Source organism: Lissotriton helveticus, chromosome 3_1 (genome assembly GCF_964261635.1).
Source record: "Lissotriton helveticus chromosome 3_1, aLisHel1.1, whole genome shotgun sequence".
In the NCBI taxonomy this organism is placed as follows: Eukaryota; Metazoa; Chordata; class Amphibia; order Caudata; family Salamandridae; genus Lissotriton; species Lissotriton helveticus.
The window spans coordinates 1,028,386,765-1,028,408,093 of NC_136061.1; the positions used below are offsets into that span (position 1 = coordinate 1,028,386,765).

General features: G+C 41.4%; 1 protein-coding gene and 1 pseudogene across 4 annotated transcripts in view; both read right to left on the reverse strand.

Moving 5' to 3' along the window:
- Positions 1–21,329, reverse strand: part of MAP3K20 (mitogen-activated protein kinase kinase kinase 20) — a 1,120,268-nt gene that overhangs the window by 202,058 nt on the left and 896,881 nt on the right. For all 4 annotated transcript variants that reach the window (XR_013608752.1, XM_078681552.1, XM_078681553.1 and 1 more), the window contains one exon: positions 7,927–7,971. Coding sequence is in view for 3 of the 4 variants with exons in the window: in XM_078681552.1 (XP_078537678.1) it covers positions 7,927–7,971 (45 nt within the window). In the remaining variant the exon portion in view is untranslated. The remainder of the gene's footprint in view (positions 1–7,926; positions 7,972–21,329) is intronic.
- LOC144824852 (DNA-directed RNA polymerases I, II, and III subunit RPABC2 pseudogene) lies at positions 18,358–19,126 on the reverse strand (annotated as a pseudogene).

Sequence of the window (21,329 nt, forward strand, 5' to 3'; positions counted from 1 at the left end):
AACCTGGGGCCCATGTCGTGGATAGCCTTGTAAGCAATACAGAGGGCCTTGAACTTGATACGATTTTCCACTTTAAGCCAGTGGAGGTGACGAATGGCTGTGGTGGTCGGATGACGTCGGGGAATGCCTAGCAGAATTCTCGCTGCCGCGTTCTGTATGGACTGAAGTTTATTTAGGACTTGTTTCTGAGTGTTAAGAAAAAGGGCGTTCCCATAGTCCATCTTAGAGAATACCAACGTGGTAATAAGGGTTTTTCCTGCAGAAGTCGGAAGATAGGGCATGAGTTTCTTGATTTTCTTTAAGATAAAAAAAGCAGATGAAACAACTTTGTTTACGTGGTGATTGAAAGACAGCTTATAACTCCCAGGTTTCTGACCTTGGCAACCGGGACAGGCGGGGGACCCATCTGACTGGGCCACCAGATGGATGACCAATCCGGGACAAGGTTGCCAAAGGTCATAACCTCGGTCTTATCCAAGTTGAGCTTCAGACAATTCGTAGACATCCAGGAGCAGACTGCAAGCATTGCTTCCTGGAATTTTGCTGCCACCACTGGACCATCCTTGTGCACCGCCAGGACTAATTGGGTGTCGTCTGCATACGATGTCAGACGCAACCCATGGGCTTTTATCACCCTCGCTAAGTCCGTCACATAGATGTTGAATAGTGTCGGACTTAGCGAGGAGCCCTGGGGAACCCCTCAGGGGAGCGCAAAGACGGGGGAGTAGAAGTTGCCCAATTTCACTGTCTGCGTTCGACTAGCCAGGAAAGATGAAATGAGATCTCTGGCCAGGCCGACAACCCCCAAGGCTGCCACACGGTCGATCAGAATAGCGTGATCGACCGCGTCGAAAGCCGTGGACAAGTCCAGAAGGATAAGGACTGCCGCTCCTCCTTGGTCCATGATGGATCTAATCTCATCAGAGGCTTTTATTAGTGCAGTCTCGGTCCCATAGCCCTTCCTGAACCCAAACTGAGTATCATCAAGGAGATGGTGCGAGTCGATGAACTCTGAAAGCTGTTGGTTCATCAGTGTTTCACATATTTTGGCCGGGAAGGGGAGGCCAGCAATCGGTCTATAATTGGCCGAAACTGTGGGATCCAGCGACAACTTTTTCAACAGAGGCTTGATGACCGCATTCTTCCAGACCTCTGGGTAGATACCTGTTTGAAAGATGGTGTTGCAGATATCTGTGAGAGGAGAGGAGATTGCCTCGTTTATAGCACTCATCATTACAGGGGGACAGGGGTCAAGAGGGGAGCCCGACTTAGTAGCAGCAATGAGCCTGCTGATCTGGTCCTTAGTGACGGGATGGAAGGAAGGGAAGGCATTGTGACAGATGGATAATTCAGAGCCTGGCTCCGTAGCCTCCCATCTAAGGTTCCCAGAGAAGGATGAGTAGATGTTGGCGACCTTAGTGGAAAAAAAAGAGGCCAGTGAATTGCACAGTATTTGTGAAGGTTCGATCCCTGAACCTGAAGGGGGGGTGGAAAGAGTATTCACCACTAAGAACAATTCCCTAGCCGAGTTCTCGGCAGTCTCAATTTGGGCAGAAAAGAAGGCACTTTTTTGAGCAACGATGGCCTTTTTATAGATTGAGAGAGCATCTTTGTAGGATTGCTTGGCCGCCGGGCAGTACTGCTTTCGCCAACGCCTCTCCAGGTTCCGGCAATGCTGCCGATGGAGCCTAAGCTCCTCAGTGTACCATTGTGCTGAGGGAGAGGTTCTGTTGGGGAGAACAAATTTCTCCGGGGCCACCTGGTTAGCTGCATTCTGGATCCAGTCCTGGAATCTAGAGGATAATACATCAGGATTATCGGATCCTGTGTAGGGAGAGGAGGCTAAAATATCCGCAAATCGGGGGATGTCTGCATTTTTCCATGCCCGTATTCCTATCCTAACTCGATGTTTGGGTTGGGGGGGATTAATGGCACAGGTTTGTATGGTGAAAATGATGGCCCTATGATCAGACCATACTAGTGGTAGTACATCCACCACGGTGATATCGGGGTTGTTGGTGAACATGCCGTCCAACGTATGCCCGGCTTGATGGGTAGAACCCTTCACTAACTGTTGCAGTCCCATGATCTGCAAATCGGCAGTGAGCTGTGCAGTGTCATTGTTATCCTGATCTTCAAGGGGAAAATTAAAATCGCCCAAGATCATATACTCGGGTGATCCTATGATATGCTCATTAGGTTCAGGGAGTGTGGCTAAGAAAGAGCTGCGGGGGTCAGGGGGTCGATACAGAAGGATCCCTTTTAGAGCCTGTTTATGGTTGAAGTTAATGGCAAAGGTAGCAGCTTCATAGTTTGAACACTGGATAGGGTCAAGTTTAGAGCGATATGTGTCCCTGTAAATAATGGCTAACCCACCGCCTCTTCTTATGGTTCTGTCATGCCTGGCCACACTGTAGCCTTCCGGGCTAGCTAGACAGAAGTCTGGTCCCGAGGCAGCATCCCCCCAGGTTTCCGTGACAAAAAGAATGTCCAGGTCCTGGCTAAGGATACATTCCCTAATCTGTAAGCTATGACTGGGGAGAGAGCGCGTGTTAATAAGTGCTGCCCGATATTGGCGCTTGTGTGGCGCTTCAAAGCTGTGGCAGAGAGAGACACACGATGCACGGGGGGTACAGTGCTTAGATAGGCTGGGTCGGGGCAGTTTGAAGGTACACCCAGGGCACGGGACAGGAGTGTAGGCCACATTGGTAGGGGGGGGCCTGGCTGTACATTGTCTACCGGTGAGACCTGGATTCAGATCCCTCAATTGGGCGGGAGTGTAACAACATAAAAGACCAGATGTGTGAGGGGCAGTAGTGCCAGGGGGGGTGGCCCTAGGCCCGATCGCGGCGCGGACGGGCGCAGACGGGCTTGTCTTAGGCGCGTCTTCGGCGCGCGCCCGCTGCGCTCGTCCGCTGCGCATCCTGGTTAGTGAGGGCTATATAGCTGCCTCTCGTGAAGTGTCTGAGAGGCTAGAGCGCGTCCCGACCCGTCCCAAGATGGCGGCTGGGCTCGTGGGCGGGTCTGAGAGGGTGGTGCAAATAGCGCGAAGAACACGGACTGAATAAAAACACAGTAAGTTTGACAAATCTAAAAATATACACGTATTAAATCACAGTGTAAAAGGAATAGCAGCAAAGTGTCAGTGTTCTGGAATATATATCGCAGCAAAGTGGGTATCGATATCTATATCTATTTCAGGCGATCAGCAAGTAATCTGCTAAAAAAGTACAAGCGATGTGCATGGGTCCCAAATAACAATCAAATGAGCCCAGCGCTCGTTCAGCCTATATAGCTGCCTCTCGTGAAGTGTCTGAGAGGCTAGAGCACGTCCCGACCCGTCCCAAGATGGCGGCTGGGCTCGTGGGCGGCTCTGAGAGGGTGGTGCAAATAGCGCGAACACGGACTGAATAAAAACACAGTAAGTTTGACAAATCTAAAAATACACACGTATTAAATCACAGTGTAAATGGAATAGCAGCAAAGTGTCAGTGTTCTGGAATATATATCGCAGCAAAGTGGGTATCGATATCTATATCTATTTCAGGCGATCAGCAAGTAATCTGCTAAAAAAGTACAAGCGATGTGCATGGGTCCCAAATAACAATCTAACAATGTGTGAACCAAGCAGAAAAAATGTCACTAGTGATATTCGAGCACAAATTTCCTGCATTAATGCATTTGCTTCAAAGTTAAATTTGATAATTTTGCATAATAAATAATTTGACTAAACATGTATAGATGCCTATTAAGAGAATCAATTTTCATTCTCATTGATTTTAGATGATTCCCGTTTGATGAAAATAACGGCCTAAATGCCTTCCAGTCTATTGCATACTTTATATAAGCATCTTATATAAAAAAAACGATGATTTGTTTCATAACAATTATACAATATAAGTTTAAAACATTTCGGCTCCAATGCCTATAAAATTGATATGTGCAAAATTATGCTTATTAGTGCAAATTGAGTTTTCTGTGCAAAACACAGCAAATTGTTAAAGTAGTACCCTGTACATTGTTCCAATCAGAACCAACATTCCTATTTCAACTATCATGATTGTATCCCATGAGTTAACACTGGGTTATATAGTTATAAGGATCCAAGCCTGGATATCCAAAATTAACCCCACTATATAAACTCACAAGAAGTTATGGTTTATAGACTAGACAGAAAGTGCATAGTGCTGTACAAAATGAAAAAAATAAGTGAATAAATAAATATAAAAGAATAGTGTATGCGGATGCAGATATTTAGTCAAATGACAATTTCTATCAGAAACTCTTTTAGCAGAAATTGCAGATTGAGTTATTTTTATCAGGGATTTCTTATAGAAATGTGTGCATATCCTCAGTGGTGTTTAACCCATTGGAAGACTTGCTGTTGAGGTTAAGTATATAATTCGTCTCCAACTGTCTTAACAAGTTCTCCCTATCTCCACCTCTTTTCGGGGTTTGACCGCATCAATAACAAACCAGGATAGACACTTGAAGTCTTTGTTATGTTCAGTTTTGAAGTGTCTAGCCACCGGATAGGTGGAGTCACTATTAATGATTGCTCTGATGTGCTGTAATATTCTCACGTGCACCGGCTTGATCGTGCTGCCCACATACCTTAGGTCGCAGGTGCACGTGAGAACATAAACAGCAAAATCAGTGCAGCAGTCATAGTTCCCCCTTATCTGTTGATCTTTTTTTACCAAAGGGTGTATTATATTTGCTGGTATTGACACCAATGGTGCAGGCTCGACATGTAGAGCACTTAAAAAATCCTTGCTTGACTGGCATCCAGGTCGGAGCAGCTGCCCCTGCCCCCAAAGGTTGTGCCAGTTGAGCGGCCATGTTCCTACACCTCCGGAATGTTACTTGTGGTTTATTTGGAAGGTCTTCTTTTAAGGAGTTGTCTGTAAGAACAATTGGCCAGTTTTTATTTATTATGGCTCTTATTTTGCGCTCCTGCTTGCTAAATGTGGTTATTAACCTAGGCACATCATTTTCTTTGCTTGAATCCACTTCAACAGTGGACCTTCTCTGTGTAGGTAACAAATCTGATCTTGATTTTGTGTCAGCTCTATCTATGGCTCTTTTGAGTGTGTTTTCTGAGTATCCTCTGGCACGCAATCTTGCTGCGCTTTCATCTCTACACCTTTCGTATTCATTGGGGGAGCTACAGATACGTTTGAGTCGCAATACTTCTCCATAAGGTATACTTGATATTAAGTGCTTTGGATGGGCACTAGACGCATGGAGAATTGCGTTACCAGCTGTTGGTTTCCTATAGGCTGTTGTAGTTAGTTTATTGTCAACTATAGCCACCTGAACATCTAGGAACTCAATTTTGCTGGTACTCTGATGTGAGGTAAAGAATAAGTTGTAGTCATTTACATTGATTCTTTTTACAAATTCCACAGCACTTTGGATGTCTCCCCTCCAAATGACGAAGACATCATCTATAAATCGTCGCCACATGCAGATTTTGCTAGTCATCTCACTTTGGTATTGGCACTGGAGGACCTGCTTCTCCCAGAACCCCACGTGCAAGCACGCATAGCTCGGGGAGAAGCAGGCCCCCATCGCCACTCCTCTTTTCTGTCTATAGTATTCCCCGCCAAAGGCAAAGCAGTTATTTTCAAGACACCATTTGACCAATGATAACAACATTTTGTTGTGAGCCACATATTCAGCTGGACGACTTTTTAGAAAATGTTCTACTCCCTTCAAACCTTGTTCGTGGTTTATACTTGTGTACAAAGACTCTATATCAAGAGTTAATAGTACCAAGTCTTCACACCAGTCAAATTCCTCAATCCGTGATAAAAAGTCCCCAGTGTCTTTCAAGTATGACGGCAAATTTTTCACTAGTTCTTGTAAAAAATGATCTATATATTCACCAATGTGCTCTGTCACGCTTTTAATGGCTGATATTATGGGTCGTCCAGGTATAGGTACTTTATCCTTGTGCAATTTCGGTAGTAGATATAAAAACAGCATTACTGGGTGGGTGTTATATAGGAATTTAAATTCCTCTGTTGTTATTAGACCATCCATTTTCCATTTTGATAATTCTTTTTTGATGTTGTCCTTTGCCTTGTGGTACATTTTGAGTGTTGTTTTCTCATAGCATTCACCATTGTCCAGTTGCCGTTTGGCTTCAGCCTCATAATCTTTTTTGCTCCATAACACAATATTCCCGCCCTTATCCGATTTTTTTATTATCACACTAGGGTCTTTTCTGATTTTTTCCATTAAATTGTTGTATTCGATTTGATGTCGGTTCAAGCCTGATTTTTCACGATTCGTTTGACATTGGAGTTTCTTTATTTCCTCGATTATACGGTCATGAAAAACGTCTATTGCATCCTTAGGCATTAAAGGAACAAAAGTGGATCTGGGCTTAAAGGGGCTTTCTTCCGCACCCTTTTGGAGTAGATCTAATTCTCTCAATTGCGATTGAGTCGATATTTCAGAGTTGTTCTCTTCCTCATTGTCTAACTCATGTAGTGCCCATAATGTCGATACATCAGCAGCTTGCAAGGCTGATTCAGCCACTGTTCTTGTTTTTGTTTTTGTTTTCTTGTCTTCCCAGACATTTTTCATGGTATAGAATTTTTTCAGCTTTAATTTTCTTATAAATTTAAAGATGTCTATCCTAGTCGATGCATAGTTAAAGTCTGTATTTGGACAATAGTTTTTGGTTTTCGCGCCTGCGTTTTCGCCTATTTGCACGCCTGACTGTGTTGCGCTTTTTCCGACCTGATTTCTGTCGTTGCGAGGTCTCAGGGTTTTCAGCCTCGCTTCCACCAAAAAATCAACTTCTTCTTCCAAACTGAAGATCATGTTATCAACGTCTTTATTACTGTTCTCACTTCTAGAGTCACTGGACCCACTAGACAGTGACTCACCATCAGTTGTATCTTCGTGTTCCATTGCATTGGGCACGCCACTTTGCAGCGTGTTAGGTTTTGTACTTCCTTGTCCTTGTCCTTTCACTTTGCGCAAATTATCATATTTTTTAGAGAAGGTGTATATCCTTCCTCTTTGATAGTCATCCTTATCTCTTGCAAACTTTTGTACCTTTCTTGCTATGATTTTTTCCTCATGCTTTTTCAGACGCTCTTTTATTTCCTTCTTCTTTGTCGTTATCCAGTCTTGTTTGTCAGATTTACCTAAATCTTTCTCAATCTCTTCAATTTCCGCTATCAGAACTGCGCGGTCGATGTCTGCGTATCTTATCAAGAGGTGAATTAAGTTCATTGATGCTAGTAAATTCATATATATAAATATATATATATATCTTCATATATATATATATTTTATATTGTGAGCTCATTTTGTTTTTAATACTAAAAGGGACCAAAACTCCTGAGCACTGAGTGTGGCACTGCTGTCTTCTCTGTCCTTTTGGGTTATACTGCTATTTAAATTGAAATTCCCTGCAGGGACATGGTGTTCTTTGAAAGCTTCTACAGGCCCGAGTTGGCTGCATCTTCGTCTGATGTGGAAATTTGACATTTTGTAACGATCAATAAAAATTTAAGAAAACGAACTGAACAAGAAAAACGGAAAAAAGAAGAGAGCAGAGCTTAAGATAAACAATTCTCGAATTAATTGCATCTTTATTAACGTGCGATTTAAAATTTGATTAACAAACACATTTTTCATTTTATTCTTAATTACAAAGTGGCAAGCAAAATGTCTGATGAATTTATTTTCATACTCCATTTTGATCTCAAAAGGACACTAAGGTAGAGAGCATAAATAGATCAGCAAACCATTCACCACAAAAATATTTACACCAACACACTGAACATGCTAGCAATGCAACACTGGCGGGCCAGTCTTTTCAGGCCAGGGCCATTTTTCGTTTCCATTTCAATCAAATGCAAAGTGTTATCTGTGCAGATTATCTTGAAAGGGGGTGCTTACCACGTCTTCTTCTGTCCAGGCACAAATATCAAAGGAAGGCAGCAGCTGTGTAAGAAATGTAAATTGATAAGTAAACGAACAACATGTTCTCTCTAGTCCTAACCCTTCATTTGCAGTTTCCTTTAAATAACCCACACCAGAATTTCGTTGCGTGAAATGAGAATGACTTTGGCCATCTAGCCTGGCACCACACACCATAATATATATTTCTTTGACTATGACTTCAGCACCATGGATAGACATCTACAGGAAGTGCATAAATAACTGATCGACAAACTTTGCCTATCCATACACGTTTTTTAAATGCACCTACTCATTAAAATCATAAACAGTTTCGCATATTAACGATTCAAAACAAACAACATATTTATAGAAAAGCATCAGTGATTGTTTTCAAAACATTTATGGTTGTTTTCAAAGCATCCATGGTTGTTTTGAAAACATATTGATTCTAGAAAAAAACCTTGAGTGACCACTTTAGTATAAAAGACTCTCACTCCCCCCTACAAATTAGAGAATTCCTTCCAAGCTGAGCCGGGGGTCCTGCATGCTGAATCTTCGACATGCAGCAGTCTGACATCCCTTGCGAGTTGTCATACTCGACGCACAGATGGGGTCCTTCATTCCCAGCCATCAGGTGAGTGGGCTGGTTCTTCCATAGGGGTTTCTTGGCTACAGATACATATATCCATACACACATACACCTACACATGCAGGTTAGGCTAGGTACATTTTAGGCAAATGACTTAGGGCGCGCATTTTTAGGACTATGCAAGTGCTACTGTTTTTATCTGAACTGCTTCTGTTCATCTTATTAGCACTGTGGTAGAAATGTATCTATTATTTACTCTTCCGTAGGCTCCTGTTTCCTAATTGTCGCAGCACATATGTTTTACACAAGCATGTCGCTGAACCAATAAATTCTTATTGAAACGTCCTAATCGCAATCCTGTGTATTTTCTGAGAGAAAGCAAGCATGAGTTTCTGAGCGAAATGTACTATACTGTTTTCCACAATCCTTGAGGAATCAGGGTTGTCATGATCAGTGGTTGCCAGAAACTACATACCCAACTGTAGAATACAGGGGGGAGGTAGTGGCACTGAAGAGCTAGCTAGTCTAATGGCTGACATAGCTTGTGGGGGTGTCCAGAAGCGGGTGAGACACCAAGCCCTCAGTTTAGGTCATCCAAAATGCGCAGGTCCTGGAGGACTCCTAGGAACAACACAACACTATTACCGCTGAAGTGGAGTAGAAGTACTTTCTGTGAGTAGCAAATTACTGGTTAATCTAGTGGTTATTGGTTACTAGAATTAATCTTGTTATCTCAACGAAACCATTCCATGCATTTGTTCTGTCAGTTTCTTTCTGATAGATTAAACTAGTTGGTGTTATTATTAGTGGGGGCTTTCTGAATTCATGCAAATGGCTGGTGGAATGAATAGATGGGCTTGAGAAGATTAAGTATTGTTAGGTTGGTGGGTTGTGATTTCACTTCAGGAAAGGCTGTAATCTATGAAATGAAATGTGGGCTATTTGCAGGGATACAATATTAAAGATTAAAGCAGACAAACATGCTCAGAGAGAGGTTCATGCAGAAGATGGAATGTACAGAATGGATGATTTGAAGTAATGGAAAGAGGGAGCAATCAAAGGTTTTCACTCAAGGTCAATTTTTCATGCTGGTTTTAGGAATACAGTTGGAGAAGTCTTTAAAATCGCAAGCAATCCGAGGATGCAAAACTATAGAAAGTTAGTTAGCGAGATAGTGCTACAATAAGTACTTTTGGTAGGCACTAGATAATTGAACAAGCTGGCATACAATGAAAGGTAGTTAACTCTACAACTGATCTAAAATAGGCAGCATTTGCCTACAGAGTGGCCACAATACTTTTTAAATCAAAAACACACCAAGCCATCAGATTAGGACCACAAATTGGCAGCTAGCATTGACACAAACAAAAGACTATAATAGCAGGCCCCCTCCCCAAAATACAGGACAACATTTGTGTTATTTCAAACCTTCTCTGAAAAATGTGACAATACAAGACCTTTCCGCATGTAGATGATGGGACACAAAGCAATTTTATATGAGCTGTTGGTGCTCCTGGCCACATGTGCACTCTCAATTTAGGCTTATCTGCTGCATCAACATTTTTTGCAGAAAACTGCATCCCCCACAAGCAAATGATGGGTAAGAGAGCAACAGTGATGATAGGTATGGTGTAACCTACTAGTGGAGTGGGGTTCATGTAATCTCTGGCTAAAGTATTAATGGAATGGAAGCTAGAGGGCAGCAAAGCCGTTGGCTCCCAGAGAACACATGCTATGAAGAAGGACACCTAAGGCATAGCTGAAACTTGAATTGAATTCTACTTCACTAAATCAACACCCAAATTAAAACATGGAAGTAATGCTACAGAGAAGATCTAGTTTCTCTGTGGGTGGCTTTACATGAAAACTACTTTCACTACTTAAAATTCTCATATCCCAAGGGCTATGGGCAAGTAACTACAGGACTGGTCGGTCCCTCATGAACCAAAAAATAAACAAGTGCAAGGTGAACTCAAACCATAGGCCCCAGGCCTGTGCGACTAATGTCACCACTACACAAAATACATTAAGATGGCCCTTCCCAACCCAGGCATCTCAGCAAAATCTAGTTGAGTGCTAGACTATTTGTATTGTGGCATTCTTACCTTTTCAGGCAGGCCAGGATATACCACTGTTTAATACTCCAGCTGGGCCAGAATAAGAGACCCCACAACTGAGGCTCACTACTCTCTGAGAATGAAAGCCATGATTTTCATTAGAGTACAAAGCAGAAGAAAGCACATTAACAAGCCAGCCTATTGGACAAGGTGGAACAGATTCAAATTTCAGTAGCATTTGGATATCAACCAAAGACAAAAACTTGAATATATAGTTCTGAGGCCGTTCCCTAAGTGATTGCACATAGATATTAAAGAGGATAGTAGAAAATGCTGACCGCTGTGGAACACCTTTGGTTACTGGCTGCTCAGCTGATCTGAAAGAGGGTAAAGACCAACTAAAAGTGACCAGACAGAAATTACCGTAACTAGTTGAGAGTCACTCCCGACAATCCTATCACTGTTAAATGGTCTACTAAGTTGGGATGGTTGCTCATGTCAAAAGTAGCAGATGAGTAAAGGTGCACCAAACAAGCATGGAGGCCTTTGTTGAGAGTGATTAAGTAGATTTTTCTTCTGGTCACTCGGATCAGTATTACATTTTTCAATTAATGGCAACAACTCTTTTTTTGCAAGACTGGTGGCTTTGATACAGATGTATTTTATAACGAAGACATCAACCTTGTTCTGGTCTATAGAAAGATCTTTGGAGCTGTAACATTCTCCTTGATTTAGCTGTTGTGGTGTCATTTGTTTTGTTTTTTGCACATGGTATCGCCATATAATCACCATCAAAGGGATATATTTAAAAGATGTTGGACTCCATGGACTCTACATCAGGCATGCCTGAGGTGCATTAGGCTGATGGTCATTTGTTAAGACGCTGTATCTGCAGCATCTATGGTACGGTGAATGTCTCCATTAAAGAGAGTTTCTCCTTCAGCTGATATTTCGTATGCTTTTTTTCTGAGGATGGTGATTTGGGTTAGTACAGATCTTCTGTTTCTTCCCATTGACCCCTTTCATATTTTCATAGGAGCACTGGGGAATTAGCAATCCTCCAGCCCATAGTGGCATCCACAGAAACTCTATAACCTCTGAAGCACCAGTGCTTTTATTCTCTTAGGAGGTGTCCTTTACCTGCTTCTTGAGTAAAGGCTCTTTTTCATGTAGTATGGATTACCATGGGGTCTAGGAGAATATCCCTTGACAAAAATGTGATCTTGTGGTGCACCTTTATAGTTCCACAACTCTTAAAGTTACAGATCTCTTTTTTACCTAATTGTTAAGCGTACATAGGTGCTACACAGACTTTTCTTCATGAATTTTCCTCTTCTACCGCCATTGTTCCTCAATGTTTGAGAGCCACCCCCAGAAAAGCTGAATGGTATGCCAAGGTTTCATTGGGTGAAACTGGCCTAATAGTGTTCGATCTCTTCAAAATTATGTAATCATGCATGTGCACCATGCACCATCCCCTGCCTTGCAAGTATGGTTTTCCGCAGGTGTTTTCCCTTCCTCCTCCAAATCATGATACTGAGATAAAGATGGGAAACAAGGCTATAGCAACCTCATGAACGTGTGTATTTCTTATTATAGATTTTGTTAATTTCAGAATTTTGACTGTTGTTTTCAGTTTTACCATGCATATATGGTTTTTGATAAGATATTTTGATAATGAAAGGACATTTTAGTACGTCAATCTAAATGTGTATAAATCAGAGTAAAAATACATGTATAAACTGATCTTGTATTTTGGAAAGTACCAAGTATGTTCACAGGATAAGACATAGTGGCATACCAACAAAAAAATGTCTGAAACATAAAAGAGGATTATAAGGCATAATCATTGTTTGACATATTGCTCCTCTTGGAATGTACACACTGTTCGTTCAGAATGGCCTGGGGTAACACTAGTAAAGATATTAAAAATCCATACACTATGTAAAATCATTTTTGCAGGTAGGAGTCCCTAAATCATTCCATAGCCCCTTGTTAGAAACACACATTTTATGTTTGCTGAATTTTATCACCTATGATATTGATTTACTGAGACTAAAGATTTCGAAATGGAGGACATTTTTTTTGATCATGTCTAGTAAAAGAATAGCCGGTGAGTAAAAGGAAACTTCGAACAACCCTTTTTACTGAGGAGGACTGACTTAACACGACAGGAAAATCCCCTGGCCCCACTGGATACACAACAGGGAATAAGTGAATGACAGAGTTTCCACAGGCAATATTGTTCCTTCACTGTTTCAAATGTTTCACAGGCGTAAAGAGATGAATAACAAAAGACCAAGGGTCATGCAAATCCCCATTAATATGTGCCACCAGGATTCGGAAGAGAGTGGCTGGAAGAAACCTTCAACATGGCATTCATTTCTTTCAAGTCTGTGACAGGATGATAGCATGCAGCCATTTTGTCATCCAAGAAGTCAAAAGAAATTCTGCTTACATGTCTGGCAGACACCTTCTCTACATCTCCAGGATAAAAATTCCCTGGACCGCCTATTAAAAAAGAGAGGCGTGCTCTGTGCTCACAGATGAATGTCCTGGGGTCATTGAAATTCAGAAACTGTATGAAGCTATAATAAATATGACAAACTTATTCCTCTCACAATCTGATCTGTGTGTCAAACAAGAAAGGCTAGGGGTAAAGGTTGGTTATACCAATTTTTTTTGCAAAAGGAGTTTCATTTTATGGCCTGTTCATTTGCACAAAGGACCAGAACTATTGCTTGAGAGTACAGACATCTGGGTTTTAGTAGAGTTCATGTTACACTACAGAAATATCATAAAACTGTAAAAATGACCCTTGTAAAAGTTACAACTTCCTGACGGTAATAAATGGTCTTGAAAACGAAGTACATATCAAATGAAGGTATAATTTCAAAAACAGTGTAAATGTCAAATGAAAGTATGTATAATAACATAATGATTGAATAGTTGGGAAACCAATAAAAATAGAATTTAGAGATACAATGAAGAGTGATGACGTAATAAAAGAGGAAGGGCTGCACAGTAATGGAAAATTCTCATCATTCTTTCACATCATAAATAAGCATCAATGATTCTTATTTTATCAAAAGTAAAGAAAATTATCATATTCACGATACATCAATCCTTCAATCATTGCAATCAATATTTCAATTACTCAAATCTAATATTTTAAATGAAGAGCTGAACCATATTGATACAATGTGAGAATGTCCAAGCAACTGCAAAATTGTGGACCCTTTTATAGACATTAAATGGGTACGTCAAAGATATCTACTTCACTGCAAAGTAGGATGATAATGGGTCATGCCACTTATTGACCAGGGCAGGGATTCCAGCATAAATGTCAATATGATTCAGCTAGAGAGAACTCACTAATGTCGAATCAGAAAAATAAATTGGCATCTTACTACGCTCTCGGAGAGACTTAAATCAGATGCTGCTGCTTATCAAAATAATAATGCTAATGCCACAATTTCCGGAAAACCATACATTCTGACCTCTCACCTGGTTTCCTGTTGTGATTTGTGTGAAACTGGCAACTAGGATATGGCACTGATCGCTTCCACCACCCACTGCAATGGTCACATCCACCGCCCACTGGCTGCAGGGGCACTATCAGCATGTGTAACACACAACTGCACCAAGTGAGCAAAGAGAGCAAGCCCACCTTATGGAAGAGGAGTTCTGCTGGAGGGGGTTGTGATGTAATTGACAACACAGTTCTTCACAGTGGAGTGATGGATGGGTAAGGGGAAGAGGTGTTTAACCACAGTTAGTTTTTTCGAGGCAATACTTCCCTGCAGGGACTAATGGGGAAACGCTGCTGCATTTGAGGAGGATTACAGGTGGAGTGAATTATATATTTTAAACAAAGATCAGTTATTTTCATTGCTTCAATCAATTAGCTCACGTTTTAGATTAATGTTGCCTACAGGTCTCGCAGCCAATGGGAGAAGAAGGATAGAAGGACGCCAACTACTCTGACACTCTTGTACGAACCGGTTCTCTCTGGAGAATGCAGATACAACTGTTATGATTAAAATAAATCTTTATGTTTGGTGGCCAGGATAGCAGACATTTTTCGTTGGTCTGGACACAAGGCACTGTGTGTCATATGCCATATCCTAAGAAATGTTGTTAAATGTGTTCACTTTTCCCGAAAAAGAAAATTGAAAATACATTTCTTAATGTGTCGTACATTCAAAAGATGGCACCACCCACGTGCATAGATCAAGCTAGGCGCTCGACCTCGGACCTGGGGATCTGGGTTCGAGTCTCGGTAACGACGCCAGAAAACCTCCTGTGATTCTGGGCAAATCACTTAATCTCCCCGTGCCTAAAATGAATGTGTGTCAGTCCTCATGTAACGTAACTGGTGCTATGTAGAGCGTTCTGATACCTGATTCGGTTCGGGTCTAGTTCGCGCTATATAAATCTCTGCAAAAAAAAAAAAAAAGCATAGATGAAGTGTAGCAGAAGGAATTTAAAGAATGTTGGCAGTAAAGGCTACACCCCACTGCACCAGTACACAACATAGTGCTAAATCAGCTTATGTGCTAAGGCTCCGAGGTTCAACTGCCTGATAATCCCCTCAATGACACACAATCATAAAAATACGAAATTCCTTAATCCATTGATCACATATCAAATTATTATAATCTCAAATGCCTGTGTTGTTTTGGTAATAACATGTAATATTCTGTCCATCAAATTGACTTGAACGCAGTTGATTGTAAAATATATATTCAACATTTATTCGTCAAACTTCTCAGTATAACACAATTCATATGAGCCCAGCGAACACGTTTTGTTGCTGAAAGAGACTTCCTCAGGGATAGATTATAGCTATTGTACAGTTTATAACCAGCAAAACTTCTCTTAGTAATCAATGTCCAGTGACAAGTTCTCAGAGCCTCGAATCCAGATCTGCGCTTGTCGTTAAGTCACCTCCAGAATCCACCATGGCAAAAAGAAGCCTCTCTTATTCCAAAATCTCTTCAGTGCTGGTAGCTATCTGTAGCAGAAGCAATGCAGGCTTTGCACCAGACAGCTTTAGTGAATGGATTTCTGGCTGTATGGAAATGTCAAAACCCCGTACTTCTGATGTAATTTGAGATTAGTCTATTTTTATGTGTCCATTAAAAGTTAGTAGGATTTAGAAAATTGACAATGGAAGGAGTATCACTTGGTAAACTGAATAAACAGAGACCGGCAGTCTAATCCTGGTTAGAAGCTTCAACTCAAAACCGCTTCATTTACTTGTGATACAATACTCATATCTGCTCAAACAGGAAGTGCCTAAAGCAACTTTAAGCCCAGTTTTGCTACAATTCAAACTACATACTCAAACTCCAGAGCACCTGTGGAAGGAGCAATTATACAAGGGCATCTTAGAGATCCTGTGGGGTGTTGCATTGACTACTTTGAATTTTGACACAAAGTTCTCCTAATGTGGGAAGTCTAAAATGTTTTGCTGTGTTATTAATTTGAAAGGGTAAACACAATTCAATTTCTTTTCCACGTTGAGAAATTATTTCGGACCTCCCCGATGCCTTTTTATCTGGAGATTGCTCTGCACTTTTTCAGAATGTGATGCTATCAGCCTGTATTACATATAAAATATTTTAATGGGGCTAAACTCTGACAACCTTGGAGTGGTTTAGTTTATTTGTGTGATATATACATTCAGCAGTGCTACTTATACACGATGTTCACATCCAGAAATGCATGCCAGGATAAGCTCGTCTAAAATTATTCAGTCATATATAAAACTTTATAAATAAATAAAATACATACTATAAAATATACTATACATCCCAAAAGGACTAATTAAAATGAACTTAAAAAGTGAATTTTTCCTGATATTCTAATTGATTTATTCGCTTACAAAACAAAGCATTTCAAGACAATCAAAAATAACATACACTAACTTTTAGCTGTTAACTTTTGTTTAGGTTAAATGTGGGTGCCATGCAAATTGCCTAACATGTGAGCTGCAAAGCTACCAACTCCACCAAAGGCAAGTCTCAAAATTCCTTTAAAATGTGGCCACTTAGGTGTTGTGATGATGTTTTGTGTGCCACTGGTCGTGAGTGGTGCTCTGTTACTGGAATGATGCATTCACAGACAAGCAAGCAGACAATCGCTAATACACAGACTCACGGTCTCACTCTCTTGTTCTCTCTACCTATATAATCCCCGACTCTCTCGTGCTCTTGCCTGCCATTCTAGCTCCTACTCTCTTTTTATTTTGCCCCACACCACGTCCCTCCACTTGCTCTCCCAGGCAGCAGCAGTGAGTGTGGGATTCAGCTGAGTTTCCTCCATGCTCTATTTACCGTTATCTTCGGGTGCAGGGGGTGACGGTAGCAGTAGGTGGTGAGAGGGGATCTTTAGGCTCTGGGTGTGCAGATGGTCTCAGCAGGCCTGAGGAGCCCAGAGTGGACAGCAGCTAGCTACAGCTAGCTGCCTCCTGTGTATTTCTAAGACTGATCTCGAACAAGGAGATAGCTTAGGAGTCAACAGAAGCCAAGGACAGAAAGGTCAATGAGGGAGGGACTTACATGCTTGGCGAAGCTGATTGCTAGAGGAGGTCTGAGATAAGTGAAGGGCGGGCTATTGTGATGTGTTGCCACATGCGCAGAGTTCACCATGCATGCCAGAGAAACGGCGGATTTGTTGAATGGGTAGCAAGGCAGTTGTTGATTTGTGAGCTACCACTTGCAGAATGGACTCTAAGAATCCTGGTACCCAAAAAATAAATGCCTGTGGTGGTACCCATTGGCACAAATAAAGTACTGTAACTTTTGCTCGCATTCCACATTTACTACTAATAATCACTGGGTCCCAAGATGGATAACTAAAAGTTTAAAATATGATACCTCATCCAGTCTGCCTGGCTGAGGTAGATAAATACGTGATGTCCCTACATGTCACTATGCTTCATGCAATTCCTTTAGGTTAGGTGGGCCCCTTGAGGGATTATTCTAACATGAGGCACCACCCTAGTCGTAAGGCTATTTACTCACAAGAAGCAGCTCACGATTCATCCACAGCTAGGTCTGGGGTCATTGACGGAATTACTGTTTTCCATTGGTGAACAAGTGATGCACAATGAGCCTTGGAAATAAGTTCTGGGTTCCTCACTGGAGGGTGCACAATTGAATAAGCCCTACATGTCCCCTAAGACTTTGCCCTAAAAGGCTTCACTCAAACTATGATTTCCAAAATCTTGCATAAAATGAACCATAAGATCAGTGAGAACTGCTCCGAATGTGGAAGTGAGTTTGTCTATTTTCTCCACAGGTCGCGCATGTGTATGGGTATTAGTACCTTCTGGAACATTTTCATAAAAATTCTATTTAAGGTGTCAGGGTGGACCCTGGTATTTCTTTGAAGCTTTGTCTTCTAGTTTGGTGCTTGTCAGGAACTGAGGAAAATCTACTACCAGCTTTGTGTCTCTTGGCATAGTGTAAAAAAAGAGACACACTGTGATGTGCTGAAAGCCTGTCAAAGGACTCACTGTTGTCTTGACCTTAAAAAATGACTTATGGTGGAGACTAAACCAAGTTAGATCTGCTTATAGCCGTGAGAGGGTGACAAAGAATTAAAATTATGGGACATTGTTTTAAATATGTTAGACTTTCTGTCAGACTATTTGCCACTAAGAGGACTCGATTGATTGGTGAGGCGAAGCTTTGTCTGACTGAACAGACCTATCCTTTTTTTTTTTTAGTATTTCCCAAAATAAATTTTAATCATGAAAAATCTGTGTTAAATCTGTACACGAAGGGGCATGTGGCATCATCGGAACAGTAGACAAAAGTGTCTCAAGATGAGTAGGTATGATAAAGACGTCAGCCAGTGAACAGTGGTAAGTTTTCTGGAGGTGAGGAAAAGCAACGATTTTAGGGCAAACGGATGCTGGGTTGAGAAAGGCTTCTGAAGGTGAGATGATGCTCTGAGGAAGATAGACGCATGGTGGAGTAAGACTTCAGAAGGAAAGGACACGACTTGAAGAAAATGGCCACATATTGGGAAAAGGACACGACTTGAGGAAAATGGCCGCCGGCTGCAGTAAAACCTCTGAATACAAGAGAAGCAGCAGAGCAGAAGATGACTTCTGAAAGTAAGGAAAGAGGGGTTGCCTTAAGCGATTAGGGCTTCAGTCTGTGATGATGAGCTCGTCCACACCCCAGTCCTCGTAGCTACCATCAGGCAGGTACCGTCGGATGATAATTGGGATCTTCCGGGCTTTCAGCTCCTTCATGGCGATGAGCAGTGGGTCCGTCTCTCCTTCCAATTCCACCATCACAGGAGTGCACATCTCGATCTGAAGGGCGCGTGTTCCCAGAACCCGGGCACGCTCGCACTTGGTCATGTAGTTGGTTGTGATTCGCTTTTGGTTGGCTTGCTGCCCTTCTCCGGAGGGTAAGATTTCCACTCGCTCATGGTCTTCCTCCTCTGCACTGTCCAAGTCATCGAGCCCTTCATCCTCCTCAACATCATCAAAATCATCTCCATCAAAGTTATCTTCGTTATCAGACATCTCTCTGTTTCTCTGATCGAACAGACCTATCCCTATATGTTATCTTAACAAATATATGTTATACTTCAGTCGGGGTTTGAAGTGACATTTTTCTTCAACTTTAGCGTTTACACAAATATGTCTTATCACAGATTCAGGATTGGTTGTATCTTCTTAGCTTTGATCTGTGGGCAAGATAGGAATGCTAACTCAGAGTTGGACCCACTTGCAAAGAAACGGAGGTTTCTGCAGCATTAGGGCTAATCTCTTCTCTGTGATTTAAATTGTTTAGATTTATGCCTGTGCCCTATCACAAAAGGTGGGGCAGAAATCACTTCTGATTTGGGTCGTGCCAGTATAACCACGGAGGACCCTAAGCTTAATGATAGCTGATGCAGTGAATAGAGCATGGATAGATTTCAAGCTACTTCGAGGGAATTTAGAGATTTCATGCAAACATTATACTTTAAAGACCTCTCGTGTATAGTGTCAGCAGCAACAGGAGCTGTTTGTAATGACCTTCTCAATAGAGAACTTATAGAGTCGGAGATGCAGAATAAGACAACATGGTTGGCTTTAGCACTGTGCTTTTTCATCTCTAGGCTTTACACATCGAATTTTAGTCTCTACAGTGCAGTAAGTCACGTACATTAGTGATATTTTAGGACTTTAGACTTAGGTGTTTGAATCTCTATGTCTCCAGCTCCGGTTGGATCAAAGTCTCAGGACAATGCATTCACTTTTGGAGTAAGAAAAGGTCTTTCTAGAATCGCAACTGGTTATATAACAGGTTACCATATGCCAAACAATGTTGGATCCTACAGTTTGTGGTTATTTGCTCTTTTTTAGCATTAGATTGTGTTTGCTCCTGCTGAGGATGTATTTAAACAATAATGAACTCGGCATTTTATTCTTCATCATGGTATATTAATACAATTGTAAGCCTGAGCAAATGTCTAAGAAAAAACAATTTCAGCCAATCAGCTTGAGTTTTGTGATATGTTCATGCAGAGTCAATCATCATATTTGGGATCAGGAGAAAGATTACAGATTACGAACATGGGCTGGGAAATAGCCTTCTTCAAATGTAAGGTTCCTGTGGAAATGCTGCCATAAAAGACTGTCTGTGCTTTAGGTGTTTCCATCACTAAATCATATTTTCAGCAAATATGAGATAGAATAACTCGATATCTAATCTGGAATAAGGAAATATCACTTTTCAACTATTAGTGTGTCACATTTGGGATAATATTCAATGTTTCCTGTGCTGCGAGGAGCATCGGATCCTCATTTGAAAGATGGAATTCAACATTCAGCACACACAAAGAAACATTTTGCCAAATATATTACCAAACTTGCCAATGGGAAACACACAGTATAATTCTAACCTATCTATACAAGAATATTAATATGACATTTCATACATATCTGTAAGGGAACACTAGACAGGTGGATACAACTCCATTCCCCCATGGCCCTCATCATTTGCCCAGTTAGATGCAGCCCTCAACACTTATACCATACTCCTTTCTGCTTTCAGAGGGGTGGTAGAAGGGTCAGAGAAGGCATACATCACCAGCACATTTATTGTAACACATGTTCAAGCAGTAACATCTCAAGCACAACACACATTTTATTTTCCCTCTCCACTGCTGTTGAATGTTTTTTATTAGCTGTATATGTTCCTTGGGGTTCTCTATTAAATATGTAACATATGTTATACGTATTGGGCCAGATGTACAAATCCATTTTGATGTAGCAAACCCAGTGATTTGCAGTTTCAGAGTTTGTAACTGCAAAATAGTGTCAGGCCATGTATTAAAACCCTTTTGTGAGTCAGAAAAGCCTTCCAACCTAGCAATAAGGGCTTTGTGAATCATTCATAATTGCAATACGGTGGGGGAGTAAAAGGGGCAACCCTCCTCACTGTGATTCACAAAAGTAAGTATCAATGATTTGTGAGCGGAATTACAGCAGCAAACAATTGAGAAGTAACTAACACTTCAAAGAGGATATCAACGGATTTGCAACAGGGATCCTGTCTCTATTGGACAGGGTGTCCTTTGGGTATTACGTCTGGGAGCATGGGCGGAGCAAATAGCGACTTTCTTAATTCATTTTCAGTAGGCAGGTCGTTCTGTGATTCCTGCAAATGGGAATTCTGAGCATTTTGCAGTACACCCTATTGGTACTTAGGTCGCAAATGTCAGTGCACAAGTTGGAC